The 16768-nt window shown below is 42.6% G+C and overlaps 1 protein-coding gene across 2 annotated transcripts in view; it reads left to right on the top strand.

Annotated features, from left to right (window-relative positions):
* The window catches only part of med14 (mediator complex subunit 14), a 42133-nt gene extending 25447 nt beyond the window's left edge, over nt 1-16686 (top strand). The window contains exons 22-29 of one of the 2 annotated variants that reach the window (XM_024389196.1): nt 273-395; nt 995-1174; nt 2369-2607; nt 4851-5030; nt 8446-8553; nt 10229-10354; nt 15383-15572; nt 15715-16686. In XM_024389196.1, coding sequence (XP_024244964.1) covers nt 273-395; nt 995-1174; nt 2369-2607; nt 4851-5030; nt 8446-8553; nt 10229-10354; nt 15383-15572; nt 15715-15788 — 1220 coding nt within the window. In that variant the 3' untranslated portion in view covers nt 15789-16686. The remainder of the gene's footprint in view (nt 1-272; nt 396-994; nt 1175-2368; nt 2608-4850; nt 5031-8445; nt 8554-10228; nt 10355-15382; nt 15573-15714) is intronic. The other variant, XM_024389197.1, reaches the window with a different exon arrangement.
* The last annotated feature ends 82 nt before the right edge of the window (nt 16687-16768 follow it).

Consider the following 16768-nt stretch of genomic DNA (forward strand, 5'->3'; position numbering starts at 1 on the left):
ATATAGACCAGCAAGCATAACTGTCAAATGTATTTCCATCGACTTGTAATTCCCTCAATGAATAAAAATAATTAATTTGTAATTGGTAATTTTGGCCGGCAACAGTTTAAAAAAAAAAAAAAAAAAAAAAAACATTTTTGGGGGCCAAAAGCTGACAATTGCCGGCTAACGGAAATCCTGGTATGCGAGTGTGTGTGTGTGTGTGAGCTGATCCTATTGGCTCGTGTCTGACGAGCCTTATTGGTCGGTGTGGTGTGTGTGTGTGTGCGCAGGGACCATCCATGCGTCGGGTTCCCCTAGCGGAGCATTGAGGGCTCCCTCTCCCTTTGGGCCCACCCCTTCTCCCTCCTCTCTTGGCATAGCTATGGGCCCAACCAGCTTTGCCAGCCCGCATGGTAAGTGGCGCAACGCACTGACCACAGGGACAGACCGGGCTGGGTTAGAGGATGGGAGTGGGCTGGGTTAGAGGATAGTAAGGATGAGGCTATGAGGCTGGACTGGGGTAGAGGGGGCTGGATTGTAGCAGGCTGGGCTGAATGGATGGGTCCTCCATGGAGTATAACCATAGCCAGACCCTGGTGCAGGTTGAGAGAACGCTGTCTCTGGGTAGGCTGAGGATGGGACTGGGCAGGGCTGTAGACCAACCTCCCAGCCCATGGACCGGGACTTGTCCCTGGGATGTTGCTCACCGGTCTCTCTGATAGTTCTGACACCTGTTTAGTCCGTTTTGAAGTGGTTGAGAACCCCATGTTGACTGGGCAGTGGGTCACGTTGGTGGTTTAACTGTGGAGAGTTTTCAGAGTTAATGGGAGAGAGAAAGTTCTGTCAATCAGTGAGTGTTTGAGAGAGTAAAAAAATGTCTGTGATTGTCTGAGTACACTGTAATGGGTTCATGACAATGAATGATGAAGATTATAAGGATGATGATATCAGTGGACGCTACTGATGTTGATGATGATGGTGGTATGCGTCTGGCTACGTGTCTGTTTCCCAGGTGCTCTGGACCCCAGCTCCCCTTATGCCATGGTGTCTCCCAGCCAGAGGGGCCAGTGGCCAGGCTCTCCCCAGGTATCAGGGCCATCTCCTGGGGCTCGTATCCATGGCATGTCCCCTGGAAACCCTTCACTCCACTCACCCATCCCCGACGCCTCACACTCCCCACGCACTGGCTCGAGTGAGTATCACATAAACGACTGACTGACAATCCACTCCACTGAAAATCTAATGTTTTTACAAAGATTGAAGGGATGTTAACCTCTAGGGGGTGTGGGACGGTAGTGTCCCACATGGTCAACATCCATAGAAATTGCAGAGCGCCAAGTTCGAATTAAATTACTATAAATATTTAACTTTCATGAAATCACAAGTGTAATACATCAAAATAAAGCTTACCTTGTTGTTAATCCAGCTGCCGTGTCAGATTTCAAAAAGGCTTTACGGCGAAAGCAAACCATGCGATTATCTGAGGACAGCACTCGGCACACATTACATACAGACATACAGTTACCAGCCAAGTAGATTTGTCACGAAAGTCAGAAATAGCAATACAATTAATCACTTACCTTTGATCTTCATATGGTTGCACTCACAAGACTCCCAGTTACACAAATGTTTGTTTTGTTCGATAAAGTCCCTCTTTTTATCCCAAAACCTCAATTTTGTTGGTGCATTTTGTTCAGTAATCCAATGGCTCAAATGCGTCACAAGAGGCAGACAAATTCCAAATAGTATCCGTATCGTTTGTAGAAACATCGTCAAACGATGTTTATAAATAAATAATCAATAATATTTAACCCGGACATTAGCGTCATCAATATAGAAGAAAAACAAGAAAGGTGCGCTCTCGGTCGGGCGCAGGAAACAGCTCTGGGGACATCCCACTATCCACTGGCTCAAAGTTGTCATTCTCCCTCATTTTTCTTTTCAGAATAAAAGCCTGAAACAATGTCTAAAGACTGTTCACAACTAGTGGAAGCCACATGAAACGGAATCTGGGTCCTATCCCTTTAAATGGTGGCTAGGCATTCATTGGAAAAACAGCCATTTCAAAGTAATGGCACTTCCTGGATGGATTTTCCTCAGGTTTACACCTGCCATTTCAATTCTGTTATACTCACAGACATTATTTTAACAGTTTTAGAATTATATGCTAATTAAACTAATTATATGCATATCATAGCTTCTGGGCCTGAGTAGCAGGCAGTTTACTTTGGGCATGCTTTTCATCTGGTGGGGAAAATAGTGCCCCCTACCCTAGTGAGGTTTTAAGACCGTTGCACGAATGTATATTTAAAAAATAATCATCTTTAAGGACGTGTTCAGTCTCACCATTCTTTAGGCTAACGGTACTGTCCGCTCCTCTCTCCAGGTTCCGGGGCCATACCCAGCAGTATGCCCCCGCCCCGTAAGCTACCTCAGCGTTCCTGGGCTGCCTCCATCCCCACCATCCTCACCCATAATGCCTTGCACGTGTTGCTGCTGCCCTCGCCCACACCCTGCCTGGTGCCGGGCCTGGCAGGAAGTTACCTCTGCTCGCCGCTGGAGCGCTTCCTGGGCTCGGTCATCATGAGACGCCACCTGCAGAGGATCATCCAATTAGAACCCAACGTGAGTGGTGGAGATCTGCGGTTGACTCATCTTGGTTTAGTCCATCTGTCTGTCTTGTTCAGTGTGTGTGTGTGTCTCTATCTTTGTCCATCCCTTCCTCACTCTGGTTTTTGTTTTGAACATATTTCTGGCTTTCCTCACACTTCTCTCCTTTTCATCCTTCCATTTCTCTGTCTCTCTTCACCTCATCCAGTTGGAGGTTAACGTGAGTGTTACCTTTGTAATCAAATGTTTGTTCATACCCCATCTCTTGAGCTTAACCAGCTATCTCTCTCATCCAGTTCAAATTCATCTCTGTCATATTCCTCTGTAGAGGCTCTCAGAAGGGCTGTCCCTTATTCCAAAGCTTTTTTCCAACCTTGGATCTCTCAAACCCTCAACCCAAGCAGTCTGAGTTAAGGTTGAATGGCTTAGGGTTTTATGGCGGGAACCCATTTACCGGGATTTACCGTCCAATACCACTCCCTTTTCCTGGGATAAATAAATCAGATAAACCGGTGTGAAATCTCACTGTTAAATGATATGCGATGTGTAAATCTGGCTTCTCTACAGCCTCTGCATGATGAATCATCACCGCTCAGGTTAGGACAGGCAGTTCACAATGCATGTAGACCTATCTCATCATGGTAACTTTTTTTTTTTTTTTTTTTTTTTTTTTTGTAAAGTCTATGTGCACGCTCTAGCAGTCTTTCTCTCGCTCTCTCTCCAACTCCATTCCAATTGCATCCAAAATAGATAATCCTGTTCTAGAATGATCTATAGCCCTATATATAGATGTCCTTGCCTACTTCTTATGTAAAACATTCAATGCAGTATTAGCCTTATATTTGCTAATTAATTATGGATTATGCATAATAACCTGTCTTTTGCGTAATACGCACACACCTATGCTCCGCTGGCCTCTCTCCTTAAAAAACGCTCCTTAGTTTTTCCTGCATGGGACTCCAAGAGCTATTTAATTTAACTGTTGAATGTGAGGCTGGTATGAAGCAACAATAGAGAGAAAGGGGAGGTAGGCTAATAACATTAGAGGAAATATTATTAAAGGTATACACTATATATATATGTGTATGTGTGTGTGTATGGACACCCCTTCAAATGAGTGAATTTGGCTATTTCAACCACACCCGTTGCTGACAGGTGTATAAAATCGAGCACACAGCCATGCAATCTCCATAGACAAACATTGGCAGTAGAATTGCATTACTGAAGAGCTCTGACATTCACCGTGGCACCGTCATAGGATGCCACCTTTCCAACAAGTCAGTTCGTGAAATTTCTGTCAACTGTAAGTGCTGTTATTGTGAAGTGGAAATATCTAGGAGCAACAACGGCTCAGTTGCGAAGTGGTAGGCCACACAAGCTCACAGAACGGGACCGCCGAGTGCTGAAGCGCGTAGCACGTAAGAATCGCCTATCCTTGGTAGCAACACTCAGTCCCGAGTTCCAAACTGCCTCTGGAAGCAACGTCAGCACAAGTTTGTCAGGAGCTCCGTGAAATGGGTTTCCATAGCCGAGCAGCCGCACGCAAGCCTAAGATCACCGTGCGCAAGACCAAGCGTCGGCTGGAGTGGTGTAAAGCTCGCCACCATTGGACTCTGGAGCAGTGGAAATGCGTTCTCTGGAGTGATGAATCACACTTCACCATTAGGCAGTCTAACGGACAGATCTAGGTTTGGCGGATACCAGGAGTACGCTACCTTCCCGAATGCATAGTGCCAACTGTAAAGTTTGGTGGATGAAAAATAATGGTCTGGAGCTGTTTTTCATGGTTCGGGCTAGGCCCCTTAGTTCCAGTGAAGGGAAATCTTAACGCTACAGCATACAATGACATTCTAGACAATTCCGTGCTTCCAACTGTGGCAACATTTTGGGGAAGGGCCTTTCCTGTTTCAGCATAACAACGCCCTTGTGCACAAAGCGAGGTCCTTACAGAAATGGTTTGTCGAGATCGGTGTGGATGAACTGAAAGTGCTTTATTATCGGGATGGAACATTTGTAAAATACAGGGAAAATATGCAACCCAAGTCTCAGTAGATGGAGGCTAATATTCTACTCCATTATAATTTGACCTTTTGAAAAAGTCCATACCTCTTTGTAGATTGTTCCACATTGTTACTTTATGGAACTAAACTCTCCCTTGTATTTATCTTTAGGTTTTTTTGTCTGTCGTTTTTTTTCTGTTATAATCATCTTTTCTCTCCTCTTCCTTTTCTCGCCTCTCTCCCCCTCTCTCTCTTCAGCTGTCCATCGTGAACTCTAATGAGCCGGGTGTGATCATGTTCAAGACAGAGGTGTTGAAGTGTCGCGTGGCGCTCAACCCAAAGACCTACCAGACCTTGCAGCTCAAAGTCACCCCGGAGAACGCCGGGCCCTGGTCACAGGAGGAGCTACAGGTCTTGGAGAAGTTCTTCGAGACCCGGGTAAGACTAGTGACTTAGACTAGTGACTAGCATCTTTGGATCCTTTAAGATTGCTATTTAAAAACCATGTATTATTATTGTTGGGCAATTCCACGGTAAAAGAGAGACGTTGAGACTCACTACTTCACTTTAAAATGTATGCCAAACAACAATCATTGACTGCAAAATTTAACAAGCCATACACCTATATACAGAAGTCTACTTTTAACAATTGACATTTTTACTATAACATGTTTTTGTTGAGGAACAGTGCAAACTTTAGTACGAGATTTACTTTAAAATCTTCCTCAGTTTTTTGTGACTACGTTTTCCAAAATATACTAATCAGAAAAACTACTCCGAATTAAGATTCACAGATGACTGCAGAAATAATGAGGTGTCAGCTATGATATGACACCATGAGTTGGGAAAAAATCTATTTTAGTTATTGAACTAAGGTAAGTGAAGTGGATCAACACCCGGTAACATAATGACAATGGTCCTTGATCTGTACTATACAGAAATGCATAATTATGAATGTCATTCTCTTCATGGTGATGTATCCTGAATAGGTACACAAAGGTAGAAAATATAATCTCCTCAATTGCATATTTTAATGAGCTCCACCCCCAAACAAGACCAAATCTGGTTGGTCGAGAATGGACCAAATCTGTACCAATCAAAGACATCTATGTTTCACAAGTTTGGATATCAAAATACAGCAGAGTACAGTACAGTTCAGAAATGTAGAGTACAGTAAAAAGTATTGTACAGTCCATTAGAGTAAAGTATATTACATTACCTCTGCTGTACTGTGCTCTACTGCAACTGTGGTATGTGACTACTATGATTTCCCATTGTGGGAAAGTGACACATTTTAGTCACTTAATAATTCATAAACAAAATTGTTATCAATAAAAACAATTAATTGGTAGGTCTACCTTTATTTGTTACTTCTGTTAACTTTCAGATTCCTCCCTCATGAGGGAGAGAAATGAGAACATATATTAAAGATATGTGGGTTTTTGGTAACAGAATGACAATATACTAGGCTATATTTCTTAAACTTACAGAAAGCAGAATTATTTCCACAAAACTAAATATAAATGTTAATATTAGTTGGCAGGGGCCTTTACTTCAACATTATTTCTAATACCTTAAGACTTTTTCAAGTAGATGTTGTTTAAGACCCCTTTTCCTTCTTTGTGCCCAGAAATCAAACATGGATTTTTAAGATGGAAAATGGCTGGAAAAAACATCTATTTTGCGAAAATATAGACTTCGCTTTCATTTGACACCGCATTTCATATGCTCCTATAAATGTCACGTTGGTGCTCATGGGTCCTTTTACATGGAAATGACCGTATACATACGCACGCACACATCCTTATTCAATAACCAATTTGCTAAGAAGTAACACCTTTCAGTATTTGTAAGAACTGCTATCCCTTAACGGAGAATTGTGAGGCTTTTTATTATGCTTATTTATCGGTTAGAACCATGTGGACTTTACATTGGGAAGAGCAGGAAGCCACTGAAGATGTTGTGGTTACTAGAATTATCATAGAGCATCCTGCCTGAGGGGAGACTCATGTATACCACATTTCCTTGCTCTAGTTCTAAAGTCAATACATTAGAAATATACTGATGGTGGCCTTGATGGTGAATGTTTTACACATTATCCATAATTCTCTGCTCACTACTAAAGACAATATAAAATAAACATCATATTGAGAGTTATGTAACATTTCTTCTATATGTGGGCCATTCCGCCGAATCGGTTCTATTTGCATGTAACTTTTCGCAATGAAACTTAATTCTTTGTCTTTTTTCAGCACTGTATCTAATAACACATGTTTAACTATTCAAAATGTGTAATGGTCAATCTCTTGCAATTAAAAAAAATATATATATATATTTTACAAGTTTTCTAAATGGAAGATGGTTGTGTTTTTCTCAGTCCTGTTACCAAAAGTCCTACAACTATTTAAATATCAACTAAAAGGCATGCCAACTTGTTTTTGTTTTTCCGTAAATAAATTATTGGTTACATTTTCAAAAAATATATCTGTAGCTAAAAAGTCAGAACTTATGCAGGCAAAATGTTTTTTGTTTTGTTTAACACTAATGATGTGCGCTGAGAGTTTGGAAGCAAGGGAGTGAATATTTAATTAATAAATTAAACATAGTACAAAACAAGAAACACGAACAACACACAGACAGGAAACTGAAACAGAAACAATAACGCCTGGGGAAGGAACCAAAGGGAGTGGTATAATCAAGGAGGTGAAGGAGTCCAGGTTAGTGTCAATAAGCGCTGGTGTGCGTGACGATGGTGACAGGGGTGCGTAATAATCAGCAGTCTGGTGACCTAGAGACCAGAGGGAGTATACGTGACATTTTTTTATTTTTAAGGGAGACCCCAACCTCAATTTGATCAAAAATCTATCATGTGATTTATCAAACAATTGTTTAAATGATGGACCAAACATAATTGAAAAATAAGTGGTTTCATCTTTATTTTTTAAATAAAAAACGATTAAGTAACAGGAATGAGTGCTGAGTGACAGGAATGAGTGCTTGTGTCTAAGAGAAACTGGATGTCACAGAACTTCCTTGAATTAAACAAAGATAAAACAGAGGTCATTGTATTTGGCAAAAAAAGATCTGAGTCTAAATAGCAACTTTTTTTTTATTACCTTTATTTAACTAGGCAAGTCAGTTAAAGAACAAATTCTTATTTTCAAAGTGGGTTAACTGCCTGTTCAGGGGCAGAAAGACAGTTTTGTACCTTGTCAGCTCGGGGGTTTGAACTTGCAACCTTCTGGTTACTAGTCCAATGCTCTAACCACTAGGCTACCATGTAACATGAAAGCAGTAACAATTGTGTGCGCTAGAGGCGCCACTACAGAACCTGGTTCGATTCCAGGCTGTATCACAAATGGCTGTGATTGGCGAGTTCCATAGGGCGGAGCACAATTGGCCCAGCGTCTTCCAGGTTCGAGTTTGGCCGGGGTAGGCCGTCATTGTAAATAAGTATTTGTATTTAACTGACTTGCCTAGTTAAATGAAAATATGGGGTATAGTGTGTAGATGGATGAGGAAAAGTTTTTATTTAATCTATTTTAGAATAAGGCTGTAACGTAACAAAATGTGGAAAAAGTTGAGGGTTCTGAATACTTTCCGAATGCACTGTACACACACAACTAAGTGAGCCATTGCATTGGAATACAACATCTCTGGCAGAATAGGATCTGATTAACACTGGGTGAACTGACCTCATAGCAGGGCATTTGAATCTGAAGCTGGAAAAGTTGCAAGAATATACATGTGTAGTAACAGGCTTTGACTAAAAAGTAAAGTCTCCCCTCTTCATGTCCTTTTCCTCTCGCTTTCCCTCGCTTTGTCCCTTTATCCTCCCTCATCTTCTCTTCAGGTGGCTGGCCCTCCGTTCAAGTACAACACGTTGAATGCCTTCACCAAGCTGCTTGGGGCCCCCACCAACATCCTCAGGGACTGTGTCCGCATCATGAAGCTCGAACTGGTGAGGCCTTTACCTCTGGCTGTGGTTGTCACTGGGTGGGTGGTGCTGCTCCATAACTTTGTGTCCGTTATGAATGAGGGGCAGGCGATATGTTTGTCTGTGTTTCTGCCTGTGTGTGAGAGACAAATATATGAGCGACCGCCTCGGCTCCATCTTATGTAGCAACATTTTTATATTGTGTTTTTTACATTGAATAAAAGTAGACACACAGAACTAGAAAATGGTACATCATACACTGGGAAAGTAATTCTGCTTTGAAGTTGATAAACTTGTAACCCCACCTTTGAGAAAATGGCCCTTGAATGTTTTGGTACACCAACTGGAGGGCTCTTTGTCTACACCCATTCAGCGTCATTCACACCCGTAGCCCCACCAATCTCTTTAAGGATTCACATGTGAGATCATGTGGTAAACACAGGCTATATCAAATAAAATAAATAAATAATTTAAAAAGTATTTGTCACATGCACAGGATACAGAAGGTGTAAATGGTACAGTGAAGTGGTTACTTGCATAGTATGAATATCAAAAACAAAGTGTCCAGATAAAATATTTTTATCTTTATTAGATGATGCTCAACTGACACACTTGTCTAAATTGATGGGTCATGTGGAGGAAATGCTATAACCACCCCAGACACACCTGGCAAATTTTTAATGGGTCACGTAATAATCTGTCCGAAGTGGAGTCTTTGTTTAGACGTGTAGCTAGCTGGTTAGCTAAACAATGAACTGGCATAATCCCAACTCTTACTACTACAAATACAAACACTGTCATCGCTGTAGTATTAATCTGCAGGTAGCTAAAGCTAACAAACTAGGTTCAATGTTAGCTAGCTAACATTAGGCTATAACTAGCAATGCAAATTGATTTTTGATTAGAATATTACTATACAGATCATACATGTAACGTTAGCTATCGAGCCAACGTTTGCTAGCAAACTAACAGTACGCGTTATTAACTTGCAATAAAAATGACTTTCTGACTAAATTTGAAATCTGAAAATGTAGATGGACTCTTACCTGTATACATGGATGAATGCTTCAGGGCAGACTGGAACACTAACGGTGTTTTGTTTGTAGCTACGTCTTGTTGGCCAGCATTGCCAAGTCACTCCGATCCACAATGACCGTGGCGTGTGCAGAAAGTAGCCTAAAACGTTTTCCAACTGATCTGTCGATAGTGCCTGCTAAATTCAGGGCATCAATGTTGAGAAAAATAGCCAAATCTTTGTAGTTCTCGATGTCTTAACGTTATATCTTTAGAAAGCGATTCGGTAGAAAGGACTATCAACACCTACTGAGCAGCTCACATTTTTAACAGAAGCATGCTACATGACAGACCAATCCAAACTCATCTCCCGGCATGTCCAGCCCATCCAATATCTCAGCCAATCATGGCTAGCGGGAAAGTTCCTGCCTTTTTCCATGGCTAATCCAACTAGGCTCATAATTTAACAATTGTATTATTATTTATCGATGAAACAAGTTTGTTATTAAGGCAAATAAAAGTTCACGTTGCAGAAGGCATTTCTGCCAAAAAACATAATTATTTTTATGTTCAAATGCCGCTCCTGTGAAGTAGTGACGTGCGACATACGCTTAGTTTGCAGAAACGAGTCATGTGTTATGGTTGTGATGGTCTCTCTCATGTCTCTTCATCCTTTCCTCTCCAGTTCCCTGACCAGGCCACCCAGTTGAAGTGGAATGTCCAGTTCTGTCTGACCATCCCCCCCAGTGCCCCTCCCATCGCCCCTCCAGGAACTATTGCGGTGGTGCTCAAGTCCAAGATGCTCTTTTTCGTAAGTACTGACCTTTTGACAAGTGTTGTTACATACAGTACCAGTCAAAAGTTTGGACACCTACTCATACAAGGATTTTTCTTTATTTTGACTATTTTCTACATTGTTGAATAATAGTGTACACATCAAAACTATGAAATAACCCATATGGAATCATGTGGTAACAAAAGTGTTCAACAAATCAAAATATATTTAAGATTTTAGTTTCTTCAAAGTAGTCACCCTTTGCCTTGATGACAGCATTGTACACGCTTGGCATTCTTTCAACCAGCTTCATGAGGAATGCTTGTCTTGAAGGAGTTCCCACATATGCTGAGCCCTTGTTGGCTGCTTTTCCTTCACTATGCGGTACAACTCATCCCAAAACATCTCAATTGGGTTGAGGTCGGATGATTGTGGAGGCCAGGTCATCTGATGCAGCACTCATCACTCTCCTTGGTCAAATTGCCCTTACACAGCCTGATGGTGTGTTTTGGGTCATTGTCCTGTTGAAAATCACATGATAGTCCCACTAAGCGCAAACCAGATGGGACTGCGTATCGCTGCAGAATGCTGTGGTAGCCATGCTGGTTAAGTGTGCCTTGAATTCTAAATAAATCACTGACCGTGTCACCAGCAAAGCACCCCCAACTCTTCAGACCAAAGGACAGATTTCCACCGGTCTAATGTCCAGTGCTCATGTTTCTTGGCCCAGGCAAGTCTCTTCTTCTTATTGATGTCCTTTAGTAGTGGTTTCTTTGCAGCAATTCGACCATGAAGGCCTGATTCATGCAGTCTCCTCTGAGCAGTTGATGTTGAGATGTCTGTTGCTTGAACTCTGAAGCATTTATTTGGGCTGCAATTTCTGAGACTGGTAACTCTAATGAACTTATCCTCTGCAAGAGGTAACTCTGGGTCTTTTCTGTGGTGGTCCTCATGAGAGGCAGTTTCATCACAGCGCTGGATGGTTTTTGCAGCTGCACTTGAAGTAACTTCAAACTTCTTGAAATTTTCCACATTGACTGACCTTCATGTCTTAAAGTAATGATGGACTGTCGTTTCTCTTTGCTTATTTGAGCTGTTCTTGCCATAAAATGGACTTGGTCTTTTAGGAAATAGGGCTATCTTCTGTAAACCACCCCTGCCTTGTCACAACACAACTGATTGGTTCAAAGCATTAATGAAAGAAATTCCACAAATTACGCCTGTTAATTGAAATGCATTTCAGGTGACTACCTCATGAAGCTGGTTGAGAGCTGTCATCAAGGCAATGGGTGGCCAATTTGAAAAATCTCATAAAATATTTTGATTTGTTTAACACTTTTTTTGGTTACTACATGATTGCATGTGTTATTTCATAGTTTTGATGTCTTCGCTATTATTCGTCAAAGTAAAGAAAAATCCTTGAATGAGTAGGTGTCCAAATGTTTGACTGGTACTGTAAGTCTTATAAAAGAGGGTCTATGTCAAATCAAATCAAATTTTATTTGTCACATACACATGGTTAGCAGATGTTAATGCAAGTGTAGCGAAATGCTTGTGCTTCTAGTTCCGACAATGCAGTAATAACGAACAAGTAATCTAACTAACAATTCCAAAAAAACTACTGTCTTATAACACAGTGTAAGGGGATAAAGAATATGTACATAAGGATATATGAATGAGTGATGGTACAGAGCAGCATAGGCAAGATACAGTAGATGATATCGAGTACAGTATATACATATGAGATAAGTATGTAAACCAAGTGGCATAGTTAAAGTGGCTAGTGATACATGTATTACATAAGGATGCAGTCGATGATATAGAGTACAGTATCAACGTATGCATATGAGATGAATAATGTAGGGTAAGTAACATTATATAAGGTAGCATTGTTTAAAGTGGCTAGTGATATATTTACATAATTTCCCATCAATTCCCATGATTAAAGTGGCTGGAGTAGAGTCAGTGTCATTGACAGTGTGTTGGCAGTAGCCACTCAATGTTAGTGGTGGCTGTTTAACAGTCTGATGGCCTTGAGATAGAAGCTGTTTTTCAGTCTCTCGGTCCCAGCTTTGATGCACCTGTACTGACCTCGCCTTCTGGATGACAGCGAGGGTGAACAGGCAGTGGCTCGGGTGGTTGATGTCCTTGATGATCTTTATGGCCTTCCTGTAGCATCGGGTGGTGTAGGTGTCCTGGAGGGCAGGTAGTTTGCCCCCGGTGATGCGTTGTGCAGACCTCACTACCCTCTGGAGAGCCTTACGGTTGAGGGCGGTGCAGTTGCCATACCAGGCGGTGATACAGCCCGCCAGGATGCTCTCGATTGTGCATCTGTAGAAGTTTGTGAGTGCTTTTGGTGACAAGCCGAATTTCTTCAGCCTCCTGAGGTTGAAGAGGCGCTGCTGCGCCTTCCTCACGATGCTGTCTGTGTGAGTGGACCAATTCAGTTTGTCTGTGATGTGTATGCCGAGGAACTTAAATCTTGCTACCCTCTCTACTACTGTTCCATCGATGTGGATGGGGGGGTGTTCCCTCTGCTGTTTCCTGAAGTCCACAATCATCTCCTTAGTTTTGTTGACGTTGAGTGTGAGGTTATTTTCCTGACACCACACTCCGAGGGCCCTCACCTCCTCCCTGTAGGCCGTCTCGTCGTTGTTGGTAATCAAGCCTACCACTGTTGTGTCGTCCGCAAACTTGATGATTGAGTTGGAGGCGTGCATGGCCACGCAGTCGTGGGTGAACAGGGAGTACAGGAGAGGGCTCAGAACGCACCCTTGTGGGGCCCCAGTGTTGAGGATCAGCGGGGAGGAGATGTTGTTGCCTACCCTGACCACCTGGGGGCGGCCCGTCAGGAAGTCCAGTACCCAGTTGCACAGGGCGGGGTCGAGACCCAGGGTCTCGAGCTTGATGACGAGCTTGGAGGGTACTATGGTGTTGAATGCCGAGCTGTAGTCGATGAACAGCATTCTCACATAGGTATTCCTCTTGTCCAGATGGGTTAGGGCAGTGTGCAGTGTGGTTGAGATTGCATCGTCTGTGGACCTATTTGGGCGGTAAGCAAATTGGAGTGGGTCAAGGGTGTCAGGTAGGGTGGAGGTGATGTGGTCCTTGACTAGTCTCTCAAAGCACTTCATGATGACGGATGTGAGTGCTACGGGGCGGTAGTCGTTTAGCTCAGTTACCTTAGCCTTCTTGGGAACAGGAACAATGGTGGCCCTCTTGAAGCATGTGGGAACAGCAGACTGGTATAGGGATTGATTGAATATGTCCGTAAACACACCGGCCAGCTGGTCTGCGCATGCTCTGAGGGCGCGGCTGGGGATGCCGTCTGGGCCTGCATCCTTGCGAGGGTTAACACGTTTAAATGTCTTACTCACTTCGGCTGCAGTGAAGGAGAGACCGCATGTTTCCGTTGCAGGCCGTGTCAGTGGCACTGTATTGTCCTCAAAGCGGGCAAAAAGTTATTTAGTCTGCCTGGGAGCAAGACATCCTGGTCCGTGACTGGGCTGGGTTTCTTCCTGTAGTCCGTGATTGACTGTAGACCCTGCCACATACCTCTTGTGTCTGAGCCGTTGAATTGAGATTCTACTTTGTCTCTGTACTGGCGCTTAGCTTGTTTGATAGCCTTGCGGAGGGAATAGCTGCACTGTTTGTATTCAGTCATGTTACCAGACACCTTGCCCTGATTAAAAGCAGTGGTTCGTGCCTTCAGTTTCACACGAATGCTGCCATCAATCCACGGTTTCTGGTTAGGGAATGTTTTAATCGTTGCTATGGGAACGACATCTTCAACGCACGTTCTAATGAACTCGCACACCGTATCAGCGTATTCGTCAATGTTGTTGTCTGACGCAATACGAAACATCTCCCAGTCCACGTGATGGAAGCAGTCTTGGAGTGTGGAGTCAGCTTGGTCGGACCAGCGTTGGACAGACCTCAGCGTGGGAGCTTCTTGTTTTAGTTTCTGTCTGTAGGCAGGGATCAACAAAATGGAGTCGTGGTCAGCTTTTCCGAAAGGGGGCGGGGCAGGGCCTTATATGCGTCGCGGAAGTTAGAGTAACAATGATCCAGGGTCTTTCCACCCCTGGTTGCGCAATCGATATGCTGATAAAATTTAGGGAGTCTTGTTTTCAGATTAGCCTTGTTAAAATCCCCAGCTACAATGAATGCAGCCTCTGGATAAATCGTTTCCAGTTTGCAGAGAGTTAAATAAAGTTCGTTCAGAGCCATCGATGTGTCTGCTTGGGGGGATATATACGGCTGTGATTATAATCGAAGAGAATTCTCTTGGTAGATAATGCGGTCTACATTTGATTGTGAGGAATTCTAAATCAGGTGAACAGAAGGATTTGAGTTCCTGTATGTTTCTTTCATCACACCATGTCACGTTGGCCATAAGGCATACGCCCCCGCCCCTCTTCTTACCAGAAAGATGTTTGTTTCTGTCGGCGCGATGCGTGGAGAAACCCGCTGGCTGCACCGCTCGGATTGCGTCTCTCCAGTTAGCCATGTTTCCGTGAAGCAGAGAACGTTACAGTCTCTGATGTCCCTCTGGAATGCTACCCTTGCTCTGATTTCATCAACCTTGTTGTCAAGAGACTGGACATTGGCAAGAAGAATGCTAGGGAGTGGTGCACGATGTGCCCGTCTCCGGAGTCTGACCAGAAGACCGCTTCGTTTCCCTCTTTTTCTGAGTCGTTTTTTTTTTTTGGGTCGCTGCATGTGATCCACTCGGTTACACTGGTTGTAAGGCAGAACACAGGATCCGCATCGCGAAAAACATATTCTTGGTCGTACTGATGGTGAGTTGACGCTGATCTTATATTCAGTAGTTCTTCTCGGCTGTATGTAATGAAACCTAAGATGACCTGGGGTACTAGTGTAAGAAATAACACGTAAAAAAACAAAAAACTGCATAGTTTCCTAGGAACGCGAAGCGAGGCGGCCATCTCTGTCGGCGCCGGAAGTATAATTACCATATATTTGTTTTAATGCTTTACAATTGAATTCCAGTGAAGTGTACTGAAGTTGTATAAAGTATAGCTAACCATGTTCTCTCCTCAGCTCCAGTTGACCCAGAGGCTGCCGGTTCCCCAGGAGCCGGTGAACATCATTGTTCCCATCGTATACGACATGGCCACGGGCCTGACCCAGCAGGCAGACATCCCGAGACAACACTCCTCCTCTGGGGCTGCAGCGCTCATGGTCTCCAACATCCTCAAGCGATTCAATGAGCTGCATCCCGCACGACAGGGTCAGTGAGATTATCGATACACAAAAGATTGAATATGAACAGGAAATAAGATGATTTGATTGGTTAGGAAAGCAAGAAAAACATTTTATGTTTTTTTTAATGGTATTATACTAACATTGGATGTGTTTTTGTCTCCTTTTAGGTGAGTGCACTATCTTTGCCTCAGTTCACGAGCTCATGGTCAACCTTAACCTGCCCCCCGGTGGTCGCCAGTAGCAGCCGCACCTCCCTGGTCAGAAATGGAACGAGAACCAGAACCCAACTCAATGCGGTTCCATTCTCGAACAGGGATACGTTCCTTTCCAGAGTCTAGTGAACTGGGGACGAAGTGTGCCCACTGGATTTCCTAATGCAACATATCTCCTCTCTGCCTCAGCCAACCGACTTAAAACTGATTTTTTTGTTTGTTAAAAAAAGGAAGCAGAATTATGCAGAAGATCGTTTATTCTTGATAGAACACATGACTCCAATTAAGGAGCGTATCTTGAAAGAGAGAAGTTTTCGATATAAAAAGAACTTCAAAGGCTGCTTTTACACAGGCTGCCAAATTCTGATATTCTTTTCCAGTAATTGGTCTTTTGACCAATCACATCCGATCATTTTCAGAGCTGATCTGATTGGTCAAAAGACCAATTTGTGAAAAATATATAATAATTGGGCTGTGTAAATGCAGCCAAAAATAAATATTTTTGTCTTTCTCCAGATGCACTTCTTTTCAAAGGATTCAGAAATTAAGAATATGGGTGTTTACCTAAATATGTACATTGTTGTATATTTCAGCATTGAAAAGAATAATAAGCCAGTTGGATAAGTAAGACTTTTACTAGTGTGAGACTTCACATTCTTTCTTTTTTTATAATCCAAGATATCAATACTGTTGTGGTATTGGGGATGTATTCTTTCTTAATAAACTATTTAAATGTATTTTTCCCTGATTGATGTCAAGACCTAGTCCCTTTTTAGTTCAAATGTGTCACTTTGAAATACTGTTAAACTGTGACAAACTTTATAAGCCAGCTGTATTTTATTATGACTGCTTTTGAGTCCTGAATGAAGAATCGAAGACCTATTGTCTGTCTTTGATTACTATTTAATAAACCAGTCAAAAACGTGAGTTGTCCATTTCTGTTTTGACCAGTCTCTGGTGATTCACAATAAGACGAAATAAAAAACATCCACTTTCGCTTTGCGAAATC

The sequence above is a fragment of the Oncorhynchus tshawytscha genome, linkage group LG26 (genome assembly GCF_018296145.1).
Source record: "Oncorhynchus tshawytscha isolate Ot180627B linkage group LG26, Otsh_v2.0, whole genome shotgun sequence".
Taxonomy (NCBI): Eukaryota; Metazoa; Chordata; class Actinopteri; order Salmoniformes; family Salmonidae; genus Oncorhynchus; species Oncorhynchus tshawytscha.